At 49.0% G+C, this 22663-nt stretch overlaps 1 protein-coding gene across 1 annotated transcript in view; it reads left to right on the top strand.

Annotated features, from left to right (window-relative positions):
* The window catches only part of CACNA1B (calcium voltage-gated channel subunit alpha1 B), a 235649-nt gene that overhangs the window by 15108 nt on the left and 197878 nt on the right, over nt 1–22663 (top strand). The window contains exons 2-3 of the mRNA XM_083158627.1: nt 819–924; nt 16886–17025. Of these exons, the coding sequence (XP_083014753.1) occupies nt 819–924; nt 16886–17025 (246 nt within the window). The remainder of the gene's footprint in view (nt 1–818; nt 925–16885; nt 17026–22663) is intronic.

Raw genomic sequence — 22663 nt, 5'->3', positions numbered from 1 at the left:
TAGGCACTTAGAAGGGAGGGGGGGGCAGAAGGGTTATACGCTGCAGGGCTCAGGGGTTTTGCAATAGCGGGGAGGATAACGGTTAGGTTGCGGGGAGGGAGCGTTAGGGGTGGGCTGGGGGTAAGTTAAGTGGGATACGGTTGCTAAGTCGACACTATGAAGGTCGACATAATGAAGGTCAACATACATTAGGTCAACCACTGAAGGTTGACATGGCTACAGTCAACAGGGTCAGAAGGTCGACAAAAACATTAGGGGTTAAATGTAATAGGATGAGAGATTCAGAAAGTGAGAGATTTGGTAAGAAATCTCCAGGGGTTTTTAAAGCGGCAATCATTTACACTGCAAAATCAAACTAGGTCAACAATGGGAAGATTGACAGTCAAGAGGTCGACACTTTTTTTGAGCTGACTTGTGCCGACAGGCGGTATTTCATGCCCTCGTGGTGGGAGAATATAACCGTGTGTCCGAAGTCTATGTTGACTTTTGTCGACTTTTGTCGACCTAAGCCCTGTCGACCTTCATTGTGTCGACTCTGTGACTCATACCCAGGTAAGTATACGTTCCTGAACCTTGTCAGGATTCCCTCCATTGGGATGCTGGTGTCGGCATTCGGACTCTTCCAATGGTCATCTGAATGTATTTATTATATTTAGTTAAAGAATACACTATTTGGATTGATGGTTTTCCTAATCCATGGAATAAATTCATGTTGTTGCTCATGGTAACTACCATCATTTCTGGGCCCTATGACTGTGTATCTGCTCTGCACAATATAATGTTATTGTCATGACATTAATTTCCTTAACCCTGCTTACTCCATTTGAATATATGATTTTAGCCACCATCATCGCCAACTGCATCGTTTTGGCTCTGGAACAGCACTTGCCGGAACATGACAAAACAGATATGTCCGAAAGGCTGGTAAGTAACAATGCACAAGTCCTTCATTTTCCCTGTGTAAGTCTTTGGTACTGATGGTATACTCCGTACGGCAGACAGAGGAGCTCTAGACTAAGCTCCTGATTCAGACGCACGGGCAGAGATCAGTTTCTCCTCGGTCCCGCTCCAGTGAAATCCCGCCTGGCGAATGAATTTGCTCTATGTGCGAGTTTGTGTGTCTGGCTGCACATGCCTTCCCCCACCCGTGCGAATATGTCCACATCCCGTCGGAGTCCATCCTCCATCGAATGATTTTTAAACTGGGCCCAAGTGATTGCAGCCTCTGCGTAGCCCAGGACTTACTCGGCATCTGGGATTAATACAGGCTCATCCGGCCTGTTACTAACGTGACTCATCCTCGTCTGCATTCTCCGAGGCACACCCAGCGTTTTCCCGGACACTCCCACTAAACGGCCGGTACCGCCCCTAGTCGCCTCCTTCCTGTCAATCATCTTGAGAACGGCCAGAGAACAGAAAATGTCAGTTCTTTGCAGCACAGCCTTGCGCATGCGCACTGTGACCCGTACGCACGCCCATCTATCAATAAACGCCGGTCCCGCAAATTCGCAGCAATGCCATCAGGCCTGAGTCAGGCCCTGAGTAGTCAATTTACTAAGCCTTGAATGGAGATAAAGTGAACAGAAATACAGTCCCACCCAATCAGCTCCTAACTGTCATGTTACAGGCTGTGGGGTAAATGTAGGAAGTTGGGAGAATTGTCTCTATTCCCATAAAGAGCGTTATGTGCAAGGTGATCATCAGCCAATCAGCTCTGAACTGTCAATTTACATATTGCAGCTGATTGGCTGGTGCAATATCACCTTGCACATTCTGTATGCGGATAGATACCAGTTAGGAGCTTTATCTACTTCCACGGCTTAGTAAATAAACCACTTAATCTGTTTCTAGAATGAATACGGAATGTACCAACCCTTTACGTGGTGTGAAAGTCCAGTTCTATTTGTAATTGGGGTAACTGCCGTTATCTGATCACTGTGTTATAGCAACGTCTTAGCTGCGGCACGGATAACCATGGAAGCAGGCCGCACAGTATGTAGCTGCAATGTAATCTCCCTTCAAAGCAACGCACACAGAGAGGCAGCCGTAGATATACGGAGGGAAGATCATATGGTACAAGCATTGACATTGGACTTTGGGCATTCATAATTTAGTAGTATCATAACTTGTGATACTTACTATCAATATATTATTAGGCAGGGCTGGATTTAGGAGGTCATTGTGATTGACAAGTGTCATTTTAACGCCGCCCGCACAAACTTCTGCCACCCCCCCCCCCCCCCGCACGCCGAATATCCCCACACAAAATCCTACATCTGCAGGCGCCCTGTACAGAAAGCGAGTGGGCAGCTAACATCAGCTGCCCGCCCCCCGCACCCGTGTCACAGGCGCATTTACATGGGAACGCCCAGCATTTCATCGGTACGCCCATGAAAAGCTAGGCTTTTCCAGGGACGCAACCCCTCGCCGCCGCCGCCCCAAGGCCCCGCGCCTGCACTGCCAGGTGCAAACGGGCCGCCGAACAAGCAGTTTGCTTGTTCGGATCAGGATGAGGGCCTAAGGCTTGTGGTAGCCCACAAGTTGCAGGTTCCCTCACCAACAAATTTGATTCAAACCCCCTTTCTCCTCCGTCTGAGAAATGGGCATATTCAGACCTGTTCGATCTGGTCCAAATTAGCCCCTTTTTCAATGGTTGGGGTCTTTAAATACGCAAATATGCTCAGGAAGGCTGAGTGTTTAATAGGAATCCCCATAAAAATGCTGGGCGAGAGTTAATAGGATGCGATTTTTAGTGAGGTTCCGAAATCACACCTTATTGCATTTTTCAAAATCAAATTATTTGGGAAGAATTAAACTATTTAATGAGATGCAAATTCTCCGGAAAAAAAATGTGATATGGTGCGATCCTCAGTCATGGAAATGTGCAAATTTTAGGACATATGCGATTTTGGAGGCATGGTAATGTGCGTTTTTTGTAAAAAAAAAAACAGGAAAAAATGGCGTGGGGTCCCCCCTCCTGAGCATAACCAGCCCCGGGCTCAAAGAACCGGTCCTGGTTTCATAAAATCATAGGGCAAACTTAGTAGGGGTCCCCTGGATTTTTTAAAACCAGCACCAGGCTCAAGGGCCGGTCCTGGTTCCCAAAATATAGGGGATAAAAGGAGTAGAGGTCCCCCGTATTTCAAGAACCAGCACCGGGCCCAACCAGCCAGAAAGGTAATAGCACAACCAGGGGGAGATTTTTTTTTACAAGTACCCCTGGCCAAAGCATTCACCTCCTGACCGGTTAGCATGGACAGGGATCTTGGGGAAGTGAAAACCCCCAAATTAGCAATAACCAATGTACAGTAGGGGTCACCCGCTTCAGAATTTACCCTGGGCTGTCTCTGATCCCCCTTGGGCAATGGGCATCGGGTTGATAAATGTGTAAAAATATAAAATACTATTGTGTATTGCTGTGGAACTATGAGTCCCTGCAAGCCTGCTTGGACTTGGAGAACCACAAGTCCCAGAATGCGTGGCATTAAAGGGCCCACTGGGACTTTTAGTTCCACACCAATAAAAATAAAAACACACACACAATAAAAGTATAACTTTATTAACACGTGGGTAGGTATCATCCGTTCGCGGGTCCTGAAGAAAATCCATATGGGGTACCTGTGGAAGGAAAACATACTCACGGGGGTCCTCCAGCGTAGATCACATCCTCTTCAATCCAAGTAGGCATCCAGGACTTGGCAAAATAAAAAAAACGGTACGTGTGTATTATCACGGCGCCCATCGCATCGCAGACCATAAGGCATGCGATGTTCCACGATGTCCCCCGATGTCATACAATGTTAAAATAGTATGGCATTGTATATGGCATACAATGCCATACAATGCAATGCCATGCGATTTATACATTGTATAAGCACCCTAATGGGGGCTTACAATGTTAAATGGACCCCCACTCCACCCCCACTATGAACGTTAACCCGAAGCATGGCGAGCGGCGGCGGTCCACGTCCTCCGACCTTTTCATACCCCCACTATCCACGTCGGCGTGGAGTTGATCTTGTATAGTGTGGTGAGCGCACCGAGCCCGAAGCGTGGCGAGCGCAGCGAGCCCCACGAGAGGATGCGGAATACATGTAAAGTAATACGCGTCCCCTCGCGGGGCTCGCTGTGCTCGCCACACTATATAAATTCAACTCCTCGTCGACGTGGATAGTGGGGGTATGAAAAGGTCGGAGGACGCGTACCGCCGCCACGCTTCGGGTTCGCGTTTATACTGGGGGTGGCGTGGGGGTGCATTTAACATTGTAAGCACCCATTAGGGTGCTTAAAACCACCCATTAGGGTGCTAATACAATTTAACATCGTATAGGGGGCTTAAATCGCATCGCTGTGCATCGGGTGTATGTCATGCGATGTGATGCGATGAAAAATCAAGCTCCGATGTGCGATGGGCGCCGTGATAATACACAAGTACCAAAAAAACACTTTACACGATGCCCTGCATGGGAGAAGCTGCAGAATGCCTGTTTGCATCCTGTGGCTCTTCCGCCCGAATGGCGCTATTGGCCGCCTAGTGGCCTGGCGAGTGGCGACTCATGATTGGCCACCAGTCGGCCAATAGCGCTATTCAGGGGGAGGAGCCACAGGAAGTAAACACACATCCTACCCCGAATAGCGCCCTATGCGAGAATAGGGCGGGCAGCTGACAACCGCTGACATCAGCTGCGGCCGTCCCCCGCACCCATGTCATCAGGGAATTACCCAGTGTTCTCATGGGAATGCCATAGGCAAATTCCCCAGCCCGCCTCCCCATGCCCCGCTGCACCCCCGCCTGTACTTCTGTGGGCGCAGGAAAGCCTATGCGCAGTCGCAAACAATTGGTCCCCCGTGCGAACGGAACCGGTTGAATTAGAATAACCCCCGGTGTATACCCAGCTTAACTCTGTAACTGCAGTGGGCAGTGGCACCTCCACTCACTGCAGTGACTGAGTGGTCACCAGAAGGATGGGGGTAGGTGAGCTTTCCAGGACTTAGCTGGCTACACTTTTGGTAGCCACTGCTCTGGGCCCTAGTGCCTGCTGGCTGCAGCAGGTAATCAGAAGGAATGCTACTACAGCCGGCAGACATCAGGAACCAGAGGGTCTGTGAGACAGCCAATGAGCAATGTGCGGACCCCTAAAGTTCAATTCTCCTATTATCCAGCCCTGTACTTAGGCTTTATAACATGAATATGACTTCACTGCAGTTTATATGCTGTATACTGCCTATCGATCTTATAGTGTTTCCTAGAAACTATTGACCTTTTACTTAGTAATGTTTGAAAGCCAGTGGCATGCTATGCAAATGAGATCCAGCAGCAGTATTAGTTTTGACCATCCCATAGAGCAAGGTTATAGTGGAACTACTAGTCCCAGCATGCAAATTGTATTTCAGGTATATAACACACACTTTAGTGTAGCAGTAAAATACTGTGTTTTTCCCCTCGTAAAATCTTGTGGCAATAATGTCAGCTACATCTGTGGTTTTTTTACCTGGTTTTTATTTGGTCTTGTAATCCTGTAAAACTGTGACCGTTAATGTCGTGGGAGGTTTGCCCTGTAAACAGCAGGATATAAATGAGCAGTCATCATCTCACTAAGGATTGTGGGGATTATAAACTAGCAACCAATCAGATATTAGATTTTGTTGGTCTAGCTGGCATTGGACTAATGGAGGCCTGTATTGCATTGGTTGCTATGGGTTACAAGCACAACTGTGTTGTGTATCTTGCTATTAAGTAAGGCTTTTAAGTTGACCTAAAGCCAGAATACGCCCCCTTAATTTGTGAACATTTGTATATGAGAAAGATGGTTAGAATTGTATGAAAGATGCCTGTATTGCAACTTCAGTTATAGGTGAAATGTGTGAAATAGAGAGCATATGATTTGGAAGGGGGTGTGCATTGTTTTGTTTAATTAAAAAGCGGTTACAGAGTAAGATGTACATTGATAGTGTGGATGGTACAGTGACATTTGTGGGTGTGGGGGGGGGGGCTGTGTGTGCATGTTGTTTAGGTGTGTGTGTGCAATAGTATAGTAGGGTGTTTCTGAGTCAGCGGCTCCCCACTGGCGGAGGTCACGACACAGGAAAACAGGAGGCTGGGTAGTGATAGGGGTGTGTGGGAATAAGGGGGACTAAAGAGGAGGGTGGGAGATACTGTGCTGCTTCTGCCAGTGGGTGAGGGTCAAGCGTGGCAGCACAGGAGTACAGGATGGTGGCCCTTAGTCAGTGTCTCCTCCTACTGGGTGGGAGTTCGGGTGCATGAGAGCAGGAGGCTGGGCTATGAGGCATGATAGGGGCATGTGGGCAAAACAGCGTCAGCGACTCCCCAGTGGTGGAAGTTACGGTTCAGGAGAGCAGGAAGCTGGGTAGTGATAGGGGTGTGTGAGTATACGGGGGACTAAAGAGGGGCTTAGGGGTGGCGTGAATTGCGGGAGGGGCGCGGGGGTGCCGTGAATCAAGGGAGGGAGGGGGCGCAGGTGTCGGCGAATCGCAGGAGAGGGCGGGGGTCCGCAAAGCGTGGGAGGGGGCGTGAATTGCGCGAGGGGGGGTTGCGAATCGCGGGAGGGGGGGGCACGGGGCGCGATGAATCACCTAGTTGGTTATATATTCTTGTAGAAGGATGGTAGGATGTTGCTGTCATTCAGAATGCATTTACATAAACAGTAATAGTAGCAGTAAAAGGTATGACTTAAAACACCTACAGTAAAACAGAACAGGTGTTATATATTATACAAAGAATTGGTTGATGATGTGTAGGTTGACGTGCACATAGTTCATAGTTGTCACTGGAAAAAAATTGCTACAAGAAAAAATCAACACAGAAAGTTCAACACATGTAAATGTTGACATAAGTGTGGCACTTCATCGGTGTCCATGTCGACACATGAGAATGAATATGAAAACATTCAAAAAAAGAAAAATAAATCTTCAAAAACTCATGTCAACCTTTTTCATTGTCGACCATAGCCGTGCCAGTGTTTTGCATGTGCCATTTAATCCTGGGGTTGCCAGGAATCACGCGCGGGGGTGGGGGAGGGAGGAGGTGAGGGGTGTCCGCGTATCACGGGAGGAGGGGTCAGGGGTCGTGGGTGGATGCCGTGATTTGCGGGAGGATGGGTCGCGGGGGGGGTGTGGGTGCCGCGAATCGTGGGATGGGGGGGGGCGCGGGGGGTTGCAGTGAATCGCGGGAGGGTGGGTCGCAGGGGCGGGGGGTTGCCGCAATGACAGGAGGGGGGGTCAGGGGTGGGGAATCGCGGTAGGGGGGGTCGTGGGGGGCACCGTGAACCGTGGTAGGGGGGGTCGTGGGGGGCACCGTGAACCGCGGGGGGGGGGCCAGGGGGTTGGCGCGAATTGCAGTAGGGGGGGGTGTCACGGGGTGGGGCCGCGAATCGCGGGAGTCACCGGGGGTGCCGCGAATTGCGGGGGGTGTGCTGCAAATTGCGGGAGGGGGGTTGCTGGGGGTGCCGCGAATCGCCACAAGAAAAAAAATCAACACAGAAAGGTCAACACATGTAAATGTTGACATAAGTGTGGCACTTCATTGGTGTCCATGTCGACACATGAGAATGAATATGAAAACATTGAAAAAGTAAAAAATAAATCTTGTCAACCTTTTTCATTGTCGACCATAGCCATGTCAGTGTTTTGCATGTGCCATTTAATCGTGGGGATGCCGTGAATGGGGGGGGGGAGGGAGGGAGGTGCATACCCAATATGACCCTCTCCAGGAGGGACACATTGCTCTGTTTCTGGACTTTCTTCTTAATTTATGGATTACCATCACCTGTGCTTAAACACCTTTCTTATCAATTACCCTGTTTAAAACAGGTGATGACAATCATAATTTAAGATGGAAGTCCACAAACAGAGCATTCTGTCCCTCCTGGAGAGGGTCATGTTGGGAGGTATGGACTAGAGGTGTGGGGCGCTCACCTGGTGTGTCTGGTGAGTAGCTGTGTCTTTGCTGTGTAACATGGAGAGGCAGAGGGTGTCTGGCACTGTCTGTGGGCTCACTGGGCTGGTTCTCTGTCATGTGAGTCAGTCATGTGAGTCAGAGGCTCCACCCAGGGTTATATCTCCAGACACACTTTGAGTGACAGATGTAGCCAAATATATAAGATATATATATATATATATATATATATATATATATATATATATATATATATATATATATATATATATATATTCTGTTCTTGCAACTTTATATTTTACAATCTCCATTTCGGAAAGAGAGCAGAATCTATCATTTGAGAAGTGTGTTTGACTTTTATAGAAATGTATGGTACTTGTTTCCTAGAACGGTGCCCATCGCGGGCATCGCATGTACATCGCATGCCATTATAATGGCATGCGATGCGATGTCCGTGATTTTACAAAGAAATGCATGGTAAAATGTAAATCGCGTCGGTCGCATCGCATGCGGCCAAAAAATCGCATGCGATGCGACCGACGTGATTACCGATTTTACATAGGGAACAATGTTAAATGGCCCACAGACCCCAAATAGCCACCCTGAAGTGTGAAATGGCCCTCCCAATTGTTAACGCCACCCCACGATCAACATCAACCCGAAGCGTGGCGACCTTTTCATACCCCCACTATCCACGTCGGCGCGGAGAATAGAAAGTGTGGCGAGCGCAGCGAGCCACCGAGCCCGAAGCGTGGCGAGCGGTCGCGGAAATACGAGCCCGAAGCGTGGCAAGGGGACGCGGAAAACATGTTAAGTAATCCGTGTCCGCTCGCCACGCTTCGGGAGCGTGTTCCGCGTCCCCTCGCGGGGCTCGCCACGCTTCGGGCTCGGTGGCTCGCTGCGCTCGCCACACTTTCTATTCTCAACTCCACGCCGACGTGCCTGACTTCCTGACGCCTCCATTTTCCTCCTCATACCATATCACTGCCCCTGTGACATGCAGCCCTGTCCTCACTGACGTATCACTTATCTGCTGATATACTCTGTGCTGCTGGGGACCTTGCTTCTCCTACTATATAACTCTTAGTCTGGGGATTCCTGCTGCCTCCATTCCCCTCCTCACATCATGTCACTGCCCCTGTCACATGCAGCCCTGTCCTCACTGACCCATCACTCATCTCTTAATATTCTCTGTGCTTCTGGGAGACCCTGCTTCTCCCGCTATATAACTCTCAGTCTGCGGCTTCCTGCTGCCTATATTCTCCTCCTCACTTCATGTCACTGCCCCTGTCGCATGCATCCCTGTCCTCACTGACACATCACTCATCTCCTGATGTACTCTGTGCTGGCGGGAGACCCTGCTTCTCCCACTATATAAGGGCCATATGTATAAAGCTTTAAAAAAGTGATAAAATGGAGAGTGATAAACAACCAGCCAGTCAGTGCCTAACTGCCATGTTACAGGATGGGTTTGAAAAATGACAGGTAGGAGCTGATTGTCTGGTTGTTTATCACTCTCCATTTTATCACTTATTGAAGTTTGATACATATGGCCCCCTGTCTGTGGCTTCTTGGTCTCTCCATTGTGACCTCATTTGATGTCAGAATGGAGGAAAGGGGTTTTGGCCTAGGACAGTGGCGTAGCTTGGTTTGGGGCGCCCCCCCCCCCCCACACCGTTAGGGGTGGCCCCCCCACACACACACACCGTTAATGGGTCGCATCGCTGGCTTACCGCAAAGGACAGCTCTTAACGCAAGAGCTGTCCTTTGCCATAATTATCCCATAAATTAGAGCATATGCGATAATTATGTCTGCGGCAGCCGGCGATGTGCGGCGGACGGGGTGCACAGATATTAGAGCATCCCGCCCTGTGTCCTATCATACCGCACCTCGATTCCGGGCGACCAGGCACCAACTCGGGTCTGACCTGGGTTATTTTGGCGATGTAAAAGGGGGTAGTAATTTGGCTCCGTCAGATTTCACCTTTGGAAGATGGTGGTCTGGTCCCAGCCTATGGGCAACATTTTGCAAAGATAGCCGGGTTTATCTGGGAGGGGCACCCGATGTGTGGGGCACAGCCCATGCGCAGTCTACATGTTCCCAGCGCCTATAGCTTTTGGTATGGCAGGGAGCAGCCATATTCATCCGCTACACAGAGAGAAAACCAGTCCGTCGCTCGGTGCCATGTGAGCATCCATATTTACACATCTGAGCAGATGCGGGGAATAAGAATTAGAATCTCCTCATTGTGACACTGTGACAGGGAACAATCTGCTCAGTGGGCTCACAGGCGGGAGGAGAAGCCCCTAAGCTGAGGCTTGTTAGGGGGGAGAGTGGATCACCAGTAATTGGATTAGCACTTGAGCTCCCGCTGCAGCCTGCTGTGAGTGACAGTGAGAGGCCTCGCATAGTCTGTCATCTCACCCGTATACCGGAATGCAATCATCTGCAAGGAAATGCCTGGTATTGGCATTCACCCACGCTGGTGATACTTTGGTTTAGGTAGTATTAGGCCGCACGGAGAAAAAAATCATTCGATGGTCGCTCACCATCAAATGTTTTTTCCTACGTTCGTGGATGAAAGTAAATCTATACTTTTATCCTGGGCAGAGATGGCTGAAATGGGGGCGGGCGCCGATGTCATGTGATGTCAGCCATCCGCCCCCAAGCGCGCCTGTAATCGCAATGGTACGTCCAGCGTTTTTGTGAGCAAACCCATAAAATGCTGGGTGGTCCGCGGCGTCCGCTCCCTGCGCGCCCGTCCTCAAACTACCGTTCAGTTGCACGTGAGACTCGCTAAAGGTGTTCGATCCTGGGGCTTGCACATGCGCAAGGCCCCACCGTCGGGGCCAGGGGGAGGGGGGGCGAATTTGGACCTGAGCAATCAGGTTTGAATAGCCCCCAAAGTATCCTTTCAGGTCCACAATGTTTTTCCCTGTTCATACCCCATTCAGACACGACCCGGGGCGTCGACACAGCTGCGACGTGGGTTTCTGAACGTAGCGTAAAGCGGTTTCTCAGCTAGGCACCTGCTAAAATGGGGACGCATTGGTTTGCACTAAATGTGACAAACGTTAGGGGCCCGCCTGCCAAAGTGTCGACATTGAATTGAAAAACTCATGTCAACCTTCTTTGTTTCTGTCAACATTTTCCTCGTGTTGGCCTTTTCCCCATGTCGATCACGTGCATTTCGATCGAATCACTGTCGACCCTATGATCTCTACACTCTTATATGAAGAGACTTTGGGGGTAATTCCGACCTGATCACAGGTCCGCAAATTGTCATGGCCAGTGGTCAGTTAAGCCGCAATGTCAATTACCTTGTGAACGGTTTGCAAACAGCTTGTGAATGGAAATTGCACAACTTCATTGCAGGACAGTCCCGCGCTTGCGTACTATGGGTCCTACACATGCACTGTGTATCGATAAATCACGGGCGCACGATCAGGTCTGAATTACCTTCTTTGACGGAAACTCCCCTCTATTGCTGTTATGTGCTGGAACACGTGCAAACATAAAAGCTCTATCTCTCTCTCTCACTCACTCACTCTCTCTCTTGCTCGCTCGCTCTCTCTCTCCTGTTACTTCATTCCTCTTCTCCTGCTAATAGCTTGTGGGTTTCGTTCCCCGCCACAGCCACTTAAAACAGTCACAAATTGCCCTGTGATATGAAGTTCCTTTGGAACGGAGCATTTCTTTCCCATCACGCCTGAACCTCTTTCAGAGCCTTTCATTTCTGCCGAGCCGCAAATTACATTAACCCCTTACCTGCTGGCGGAACAGGCAGGACATGGCGAGTCGGTAATGCGGCCTCCGCAGATTAATAAGCCTCGCAGCTGGAAGCCGCTGATTCCTATACACTGTCGGTCACACATCACATAGGCCTCATTCCTCCTGGCGCACACGCGTGTGCTCCTACTGGCGTGTTTACTGCTAATCCTATGTGCCCATCTGGGTCTGAAGGTGGCCATACACACGCAGATTTATCTTCAGATCTGGCTGGTTGGAACAAAAACATGGTTATGGATGAGAGCAAATGACAGTTGACCATTTGCTTGGAAATTCTGGAAAACTGTCACTCATTCATAACCATGTTTTTGTTCAAACTAGCCAGATCTGAAGATAAATCTTACTAGTGTATGGGCACCTTGAGATTGGAGATCATTGTTTCCAATGTCCCCGCGACCACTGAAGTCGCCACCGGGTCTAGTCTTGTTTGTACGGAATGTTCCCGATTCAGTGGCACGCGTGTACCGCGCACAGCGCCAATGTGAACATTGTTCAGTGATTTTTTTTTTTTAAATGCAACTGTGCTTGCGTGAAAATTTCAGACGTTGGAGCGTTCACATTGGAGGCCATAATCGGGCGAGGACACTGCTCCTGTCGTAGGTGACCCACTGCATCCTTCAAGGGCTCCTCAAACGGTATTATGGCTTCCATGGGCGATAAATTGGGCTAATGGTCGACAGTAACTAGACTATGGTCGATGTTGATAAAGGGTCAACACAAGTTTATGGCTGACGTGAGGTTTTTCTCGTTTTTTTAATAAAGGTGGTTTTTCATAGTTTACTGCACTGTGCCCGTAGCATGGCGAGCGCAGCGATACCGTGGCAACGCCTTTGCTACTACGATCGCATACAACACATTGTATACAGTCCTTTTAAATACAATGTAACGTATGCAATGCCATTCACTGCGCCAAGTTCCTATGTATTCTTGTGGCAGCCATGACAACCTCTGGATCCGAACCATTGCGCAAGGGACCGTAGTGACGTACGATATGGCACTTTTCCCATGATTTATCAGCCATATCTTACTACTGTATGGGGGCCTTACATCTGTGGGCTACATGCAAAAGCAGACAGTATTTACCCTGCACAGAAAACAAGAGTGTGATACTTGCCGAATGTGTTCGCACTGCAGCTCTGCACATGCGAATTTTCACCGATACGCATGCGCAGATCCGCAACATCGGTCCCCGGACCGAATTCGGATATTTACGAGCCAATCTGAATCACCCTTTGTATCAGCCTCAATATAACACATAAATGAGGTCTTGGGTTCAATTCCCACAAATGTTATATCTGTGTGGATTTTAGATGTTCTCACTTTTCTAGCGTACGCTTTCTGGCGAATTTTGGGCGGGCACTGACGTCATGTGCCCACCCGCCCCCTTCCCCACCCTTCCCACACTCCCTAACATGCACAACCCCCTAACATTGGATGGGGGAGCAAATTACGTCTGCAGCGAACAGGTGCCCCAATGATTGTAAGCTCTTGGACCGGGACTGATGTGAGTCGCTAAAATACTCAATGTACAATGCTGCGTAATACATGTGCGCCGTATAAATAACTGCTAATGAAGAAATGTTAATTATATAAGTCATATACCCCTTTCCTCCAAGTAAAAGGCTATAAATACTCCTTAGAAATGGGATGGGAGGTAACTGCTCAGATCCTGTGAGTCAGCGCCGTTAATTTCAGGGGGCGCTTAGCATTATGGCCAAGATGCAAGTGCTTAATTAGCAGCGAGTAATCACCAGACCCAACCATTACAACCTTGCAATACAGTATGGGCCTGATTCTGGATGACTCGTGATCTGCGAGACTGACTTATATTTGAGAGCTCCGGGACTTAAGGCCCCCTTACACTTGTCAACTTATTGTCTCAACAAATTGAACCTGATTGACTCGAGATTTATCCTATGTGCAGGAGGTTCAATCTTTTCCAATCTCTTGGTTATACCCAATGGCACAGGATTGTGGATTGTGTCCTACACATCAGGCACATACGATTTTGTCAGACGGCACAGCAGATCTTGTCAGATAAATTGACTCAAATTGGATCAAATCTCACAAAATCTCACAAGTGTAAGGGGCCCTTAAGACAGGCGGCCGGGACGACGACCATGTGGTCATGTGACGTCAGCCGCCTGCCCCAGCACACTGCGTCATCGCCGCATTTCCATGTGAACACCCAGCGTTTTCAAGGGATTGCCCATGACACCCTGGGCGTTCCCATGTCCCAGCGCTGTCACCACTCCTGTCCGGCATGCGCAGACCTTCAACATCGTTCATCCGTGCGAATACACGGGGGGACCGATCAAACTACAATAATAGCCATATCCAGTGTTACTATTATGCTGTAAATCAGGACGAATAAGATGCATTAATATATATGAATATTATATATAAATATGGTATACAGGGTTTCTCATGAAGTAATAGAGATTACATTATAATGAATATTGTGCCCTGTCCTAGCCCAGTTTTGTTTTATTTCCCTCTGTAATTCCCATCCGTGACCCCTTGTCTTCAGCTGGTCAGTCTACAACATGGCTGCTCCTATTGGGCCCCATTCAGGTTGACTCGGTCCCCAGCGTATTCGCGTCGGGGACTGCTGTTGCATACCCTCCAACTGTACCGATTTAGCCGGTACAGTACCGTTTTTTAATGCTCTGTACCGGCTAAATCAGACTGTACCGAATGTACCTCTTTTTGATAGGCAGCTCCTCCGTCTCTGGGAACTGTAGTTTTATTATATTACACTGCTGGCTACTCTTTGTGTGTGAGTGGCCTGATAGACTACATTTCCCGGATAGCACTGCAGGGGGACTCAGCGGGACGGCCGTCCTCCCCTTGCATAGTGATTTCTCCGCGGAACCCCTGCACCATGTCTCCGTTTCCAGGGGAGGGCAAAATGAGCGCACACCACAGCGCAAAAGGGGAGCCGCCGATACAGGATTAGAGCTGATGGCCGGCTGAGGAGGGTAAAGGAAGTGAGTAAAGGAAGTGAGTGAGTGCTGCTAACATGATACCCGAGTACACATTCGGAAAGGGGATGTGGCCACACTCCCTTTCCACTGACACGCCCATTTGGCCACACCCCCTTTTCGGATGTGCACTGATTTCTACCCTCCAGATGTTGGAGGGTAAGCTGTTATGGCTCTGCGTATGCGCACAGGGGAATATAGGCAGGGCCACAGTGCGAGCGCCTTTGGTGACGCCAAGGCATCCACGCACAGCTGTGTGGACAGGGGCCTGGAGTATGGGGATGCCCAGAAAAACGCTGGGTGTCCCCATGTGAACGAGGGTGTGTCGAAGCTGGCACGGGGTGAGCAGCTGGTGTCCTATGACATCATCGCCCAGCCCCTGTCCGCCCATCTCCGGCCCGAGGGTCGGAATCCCGGCGGTCGCAATACCGATGCCGAAATCCCGACCACCGCAATGCAATGCCGACAAGGGGGGCACATTATTTTATTCTCCCTCTATGGGTGTTGTGGACACCCATAGAGGGACAAAGTGCCGGCAGTCGGGATTCCGACCGCCGGGATTTTGACCGCATCCCGTGCTTTGTAAGCAACGATTTTTGCTGTTTACCGAGTCAACCTGAATCGAGACCATTGTGTGAAGACGATATGTAAATGAAGGGCACGTGCCAAAAATGCCTCACATCTAAAGGAGTTAAATGAAATTAATTATTGAGCGCATTATGCTAAACAATCATATGATTGAATCTAGTATCAGATTTGCCACCTGCAGTCAGTAACGTCTGATCAGTATAAAGACTCCTCACGAATGATCCCAATCAGATGATACCATACCATGATGAATATTGTTATATTATGCACATTAACTCACGCCAGCCCCAGGTGCTCCTCTCTGTGACGGTAGTACTCCCACCTGCACGCCTGCTCATACGTTTTGAAGGAGCTCGAGAGAAATTAAGCCCCACCCAGGATCCACCTAAACCACTCCCAGATTTACATGAAGTAAATGCCATGCCTCTTTTGAGGCCTACACAACAGGATATTTGCCTTAAAATGTGACCCGTTAGGTATGAAATTGGATGAAATCAGCCCAAATCGCACTAGTATATGGGCATATTACACATATGATTACAGGAGGTATTGCACATGGAGTAACTGGTGGAGTTGCACATTGAGGGCCTGATTCAGCAGTCATGCGCTGCATAGCAAGCCCTGAAACGCCAGTCTAAACTGACTTTTATTTCCATCAGAGTCTGCTGAAGAGGGGGTGGGCGCTGACGCCCTGTAACATCAGTCACTTGCCCCCGGTAGGCATCGTCCTGTCTGCGTTCCCAGGGAAACTCCTAGTGTTTTCATGGGGACGCCCATAAAACGCTTGGCGTTCTCTGCTTTAGCCCCTGACTTCCCCCCTTCCCCTACTCGTGCAATCGTCCTGGCAATTGTGATATCATACCTCCTCACAGTCCCGTTTTTCATGGGACCGCCCCATTTTTTTGGGACGGTACCGCCTCCTGCCCGGGGCTGGCGGTGTCCCGTGGCGGAAGGGGCCAGTTGGGAGTTTCCCCAACATGAAGGAATAGACACTGTGCGCACAGTGTCTATTCAGCAATTGAGAGTGTGAAAATGGGGGTGTGACCAGACGAGGGCATGATTTGCATATTACATGCCTACATTTGCATATACCACGCCCCCTTTTCGGCACGGGTCCAGCTTCATACAATAAAGGAGTTGGGAGTTATGTGATATTCCCTGAAGGCATTTGTACAGTGGCCCTGCACATGCGCAAATACAGAACCGCACCAGCGTATTCGCGCTGGGGACCAATCACGAGAGAATCAGGCCCCCGAGTTACACATATAGGGGTGTGTTTACTAAGCTGGGATTTCTATTGAACAGATCAGATTCTATCTATTATCCATGATTAGAAGGTGCTAAATAAATAAATTGCATCTGATTGGTTGCTATCGGCAACATCTCATCTTCTATAGAACTTCCATCTTAGTAAATTTACCCCATAGAACTTAATTCATGTCTGTGGCCGATGTTCATACAACTGTGCGATTATCGGCATGTGCCACAGGCATGAATTAGCCCCAGAGTTACACACTGAGTTATACATAGACATATAATGGTATAGGATGTCCAGGTGTCCATTTCCTTGGAGTAACGTCTGTATAATCCAACCTCTTTCTTCCATAGGACGATACTGAACCATACTTCATTGGCATCTTCTGCTTTGAGGCTGGAATCAAGATCATAGCTCTGGGCTTTGTATTTCACAAAGGCTCGTACCTCCGGAACGGTTGGAATGTCATGGACTTCGTGGTTGTGCTGACAGGGTAGGTGATTATCTCTCTGTAATAGTCCAAGTCTGTGCTAAAATTGGACTTGTGTTGTTGTATGAAGCCGCTGGGCTCCTGGAAGTTGGTATTACCTGTACCGCCTGTTATTGGGGCATTAGTGAGCTGTGGTTTACTGCTACCCACTTTCTGAGCTGATCTGCATATCCATGGGTGTTCCTTGCCTTCAGTTTGTCCTCATCTTGAAAGGTTTCACGGTAAAAGTCATGTGAGCCTAGAATGTGTTTCTTGATGCAGTGATCAAGTGATGTAGGGTGTGTTCTCTGATGCAATTATACATTGTATTATGTAAAGGAGGGTGGTGCTTGATTGTTTTTTTGTAGTCGTATCAACAGATAGATGATGTGTTTAAAAGGTTGCCTTTATACTATGAATCATATTTGAATGAGTTATACATATTGCTTGGCTTTTATGTACTTTTTTTTTCTTTTTCTCTTTGCCACAACCAATTCTCACCCTTTCACTCTCCACCATCAACTGCTCAGTCTCTCTCTTGTGCATCACCGGTGGTTGGAGTCAGAGGTCATGTCAATTTAATGACATCATTTTTTTTTATCAGCAGTTGATGTTATGATATATATATATTTTAATGTGCATAACGGTAAAAACAAGGGCTCAAGTAGTGCAGATTTAAGATATACAAACAATATGGGCCTCCTATAATCTTAATTGTTTCTAAACCAATAAAATCACTGCCATGATTCTATATATACTCTACTGTGCACCGATACCATATGCTACTGTACCTTATCATTTTCTGTATTACTATATGCTGTTTTTGCATACTAGGTGGTTCTCTGCTGTTCTATACCACTGTATATTGTTCTCTGATGCCATATACTGCCGTGCAATGTCCTGTTTCTCATTATACCCATAGACATTGCTTTGACACCATGTATATTGAAGGGATCTACTCAATCTAACCACAATATATAATGTGGGGACTCTGACGGCTATGTCCACATGTTTTCTATGTGCTCTGATAAACTGAACACAATTGGGCAATGTTGGATCTAGGCAAATCTTGAAGAAACCCAGAGGAACTTTGTATTGTCCTTCCTGCATGTGCAGGACCGCCATGCCCCACAGTATACCAAAGCTCCACCCATGAGCAGCCCAAGCCACAAGCCATTTCTATTTCATATTGCAAAGCTCCACCCATGAGCAGCCCAAGCCATTTCTATTTCATATTGCAAAGCTCCACCCATGAGCAGCCCAAGCCACAGACCATTTCCATTTCATATTTAAAAGCTCCACCCATGAGCAGCGCAAGCCACAGCCCATTTCCATTTCATATTCAAAAGCTCCACCCATGAGCAGCCCAAGCCACAGCCCATTTCCATTTCATTCGCAATATAAAGACATTCATTACGGTTTGTGCATGTGTGGATAGGTGGTGCATATTGCTGGAGGTACACACCCATGATGCCTCAGTTCTGATTCTTGTCTTCCAAATTGAGGGAGGTGAGAGTTCGTGCAAAATTTGACCAATAATTGCGCACTTGGGAGCTGCACAGCCGTTCCTTACTGAAATCACTGTTCCGGACAGGTGTTCCGGGCTGGTCCCCCAACCTTTCTGGTTCCCTGACATGTGTCCTCTCCTAGTGGGTGTCCCTGACAAGACAGAAAGAACCCAAGCAGTGAAATCCGTGTTCAGCTTTTTGAATTGTTCTCATTAACACTTCTTGTGCCAAACAGGATAATAAGTGGATGTTGCGCTGCCCCCACTGCTTGTGGGTGGAAATGATCGGTTCTAATAGTATGTGGTTCTGAAAGTTCCGCTGAGCGTAGATGATGGGTAAATGTTTTACTGCCTATTGTTATCTCTGCTGGTAAATAGAGAGGAAGATCTGTGCCGTATTGATTCCTGGCTGCCCTCTGTGCGTTTCCAATCTGTTCCCCTATTTACAAATGCTGCACAGTAATAACATTCTGTTTGTATATAGTCAGTCTACTCATACATGTGCTTATGAAGGGCAGCAACAGGCGTGTCTACAGTGTAATCTTTTGTTGTGGCACGTGACACCTGTGACGTAGACACTAGGGGGGGTTATTCTGGTTGAATCGCAAGGCTGCGAATTCGCTGCCTTGCGAGTCCACCAAACCCCGCCCTGCGAAGGGTTGGCTGGCGCAACCCATTTGCAAGGACGATTTGCACGCAGGGGATGCGAATGGATGATACACAATAACAATCATTCGCAGGCCAGGGGGAACCTCCCACATATTTCGATGGTCGACGAAAGGTTGCTCTAAGCAACCTTACATATGCGTACATGTTCAGGGGGAAGTGGGCGGATGATCCGGTGATGTCAGCTGCCCACCCCCCGCCTGTCCGTCAAGCCCGCATTAGAATGAGCATGTCCAGCATTCTAATGGGAACGCCCATGAAACGCGGGGCGTGCCCATATGCTAATGGAGCTGGCCGGCGACCCACGCCCCTCTCCGCCCCCTCAGCAAACAGAATGTTTGCCGTGGTGCGCGTACCCTGCGTATGCACATTCCAATGTTTGGGAGAGTGGGGGGGGGGGGGGTCTGGGCATATGCAGGTGCATATTTGCGCATGTGCAGTCCCCGGCAACGAACGACTTCGGCGAGTTGCACACTTGCCGGGCTGTTTATTGCGGTTGTGGAGGGCCGGGGCGGACGGTGGTGCTAGTGGGGCTCGTCCATGGGAACGCCCAGCGTTTTATGAGCATCCACATGAAACCACTGGTCGCTTCCATGGGTACATGGGCGGGCCAATGCCAGCTGGGGGCGGACAGCCATGTGTCACATGACATCAGCCATCCGCCCCTTCTTCGTCGTAGTGCTCGCAAATAATTTACGATGGCAGGAGAAATCATTTGATGGTCGGCGATCATCGAATGATTTTCCCTGCTAGTGGAGGCCCATGGAGGCGAGGGGATGTGTTCTCGTTACACAACCCCCTGCATGTTACCGAGGGGACTCGGTGGCGGCGAGGCGTTCGGCCAGGCGGCGTCTCAGGCGCTTGTTAAGTTGCGATGTTTGCAGCTTACTGAGCCAACCTGAATCAGGCCGATAGTATGCAGCCACATCCATTTGTGAGTCAGGCTGGTAATGAGCGTCCTCTGCCTTTCCATGTATATTACAACTGCAAGTTCCAGCATGCCCTGCCAGCCATTGGATGCAGTGTTTAGACCATGCATGAGCAAGCTGTGGTTCCGGCTGTCCAGGCAGGCATCGACTCAGGGCGGCTTCAAGGTGAGAACCTGGAGTCTCGGTTCCAGGCAGCAAGGTGGGCCTGTCTCTGGTTTGGCCCCAGGCCGCCATCTGATTGCTGCTGGGCCGGTGCTGGCAGCATTTGGAAATTGGCCACAGCCACAAGCCAATCAGAACTCGTGAACTAGCAGCCAATCAGTAGTCACCATGTGTATTTTATCAGTCTGTGGCTCCTTGGTGGCAGCCCTGCATGCGCTTGTAGTCCTACAGCAGCATAGGTTGCCTCCGCCTGCCTTATAGGTGCAGAAGGCCGTAGTGACTCTGAATGATTACGGATTGGGCGAGACTGTATGGGTGCATTATATGAGGGGGTTAGGCCAGCCGGTCTCTATATATGGTATACGGTCATTAGGTCGACACATATAAGGTCAACATGCATTGGGTCAACCACTGAAGGTCGACATGGCTTAGGTCGACACAAGAAATAGGTCGATGTGGCTAAGGTTGACAGGGTTGAAAGGTTGACAAGCATTAGGTAGACAATAGTTATGTCATCAGTCAAAAGATCGACATGTTTTTCAAATTTTTTTAGCTGACATGTGTCGACAGGTGGTGTTTCATACCCTACCATCCAATAGGGAGGGAGAATAGAATAGTGTGCCAAGCATAGCAAGGCACCGTGCCCGAATCATGGCGACCGCAGCAAGTCATACAAGGGGCCACGGTACACTTTGACGGTGTCCATGTTGATCGTGTCGACATTTGGGACAAAAAACGTGCAAAACCCCTGTTGACCTAGCCATTGCTGACCTAATGCTTGTGTCGACCTTCCAAACCTTTCAAGCATAGCCATGTCGACCTATTCATGTGTTGACTTAAGCCATGTCAACCTTCTGCGGTCGACCCAGTGCACGTTGACCCAATATTTGTCGACCCAATGACCCATACCCCTGTATAGAGGGCAGGAGGCTGACAGAAGGCTGGCGTGCTGGAACTGTACAGTATGTGCCGGTTACTTCAGTAGATCTGGGTTTATTTGTCTCCTTGCAGCTGCGCTGACTGTCAGGCACCAGCCCCGGACTCCTGGATGTGTGGGGGATGTGATAAGGGAGCAGCTAGTCCCCAAACAAATGCCCCACTCAGTAGCTCATTCATTTCCACATGCGATTACTGCTTTATTGCTGCAGATCTTCCATTGACTTTGATGATAGAACAGAGCTGCAGAAAACGCTGACACTATATAAATATAAGATAATAATGAAGCTCCAGCTTCTGAAAGGGAAAAACCAGGACAGAAATAAACCATGCCGGTGATAAGGTGACGCCAGCCGCGCAGTTCACCCAACTCCGCCAACCCCTTTTCTTATTAAACACAGAACTGTTGTGAGGTTTAATAAATACGCTGCGCAGTGCGAACCTGGACGCAGCTGGTAATCGCGGAACTGCGAGACAGATTGGGGTTGATCCTATTAACTGCAAAGGGTGCGAGGTGCCACTCGGGTGCCGTTCCAATGGTGTTTAAACACCGGCACCCAATTTCCCACCCTACGCAGGCTCGAAGTTGCTAAAAATTGCTCGGACCCTATGGAGCAGCAAGTACTTTAGTGCGCATTCTGTAAAGTGCGCCCAGTGCCATGATTCCCACTGGCGAATTATCCGCGGCTAATGGTGTCGATCCCCTTGATCTTCAGGAAGGCCGAAAAATATGGATTTGTGCCACAAATTGCCGTGATTTCCAAGTGATTGTGGTTTAAAATCTTCGGAGCCCAGCAATTAGGTAAACCCCACCCCGCCACGGTCTCCTCCCACCCCTGCGCACAGCTGCGAATACATTCCCAGCCTTCACACAGTGGGGAAAACATTTGCAATCACTTACTATCGAATGGTTCCCCCCCCCCACCCCCCCGCTCCCAGACACCAAGTCTAGATTTACGCAGACCTGCGATTGCCATGGGGAGAAGAGGGTCGCTGATAAGATCACTGGCTCTGCCTCCCAATGGCCATGCAATGCCTGCCTATCCCGGGCCACTCCCAGAAAACGCTGGCAATCACAGCCAGCCCGTAGACTAATGTGATTGGGCGAAAGGTTCCCTTAGACTATTGCGATTTGGACCTTTTTTTTTGCATGTTGGGCATCACGGACGGTGTAATGGTTAGCATTACTGCCTCACAGCGCTGAGGTCATGGGTTCCATTCCCACCATGGCCCTAACTGTGCGGAGTTTGTGTATGGGTGCGTGGGTTTCCTCCCACAATCCAAAAATATACTGGTAGGTCAATTGACTTCAAACAAAATGAATCCTACAAGAATGTCTGTGTGTGCGTGTACATGTGGTAGGGAATATAGGGCCTTATTCTAGTTCACTCTTAGAGGCAAATTCCTTCTCAAATGGACAAAACCATGTGCACTGCAGGTGGGGCAGATGTAACATGTGCAG

The sequence above is a fragment of the Crinia signifera genome, chromosome 9 (genome assembly GCF_055691185.1).
Source record: "Crinia signifera chromosome 9, ASM5569118v1, whole genome shotgun sequence".
Lineage (NCBI taxonomy): Eukaryota > Metazoa > Chordata > Amphibia > Anura > Myobatrachidae > Crinia > Crinia signifera.
This window is presented reverse-complemented; position numbering and strand designations above follow the sequence as displayed.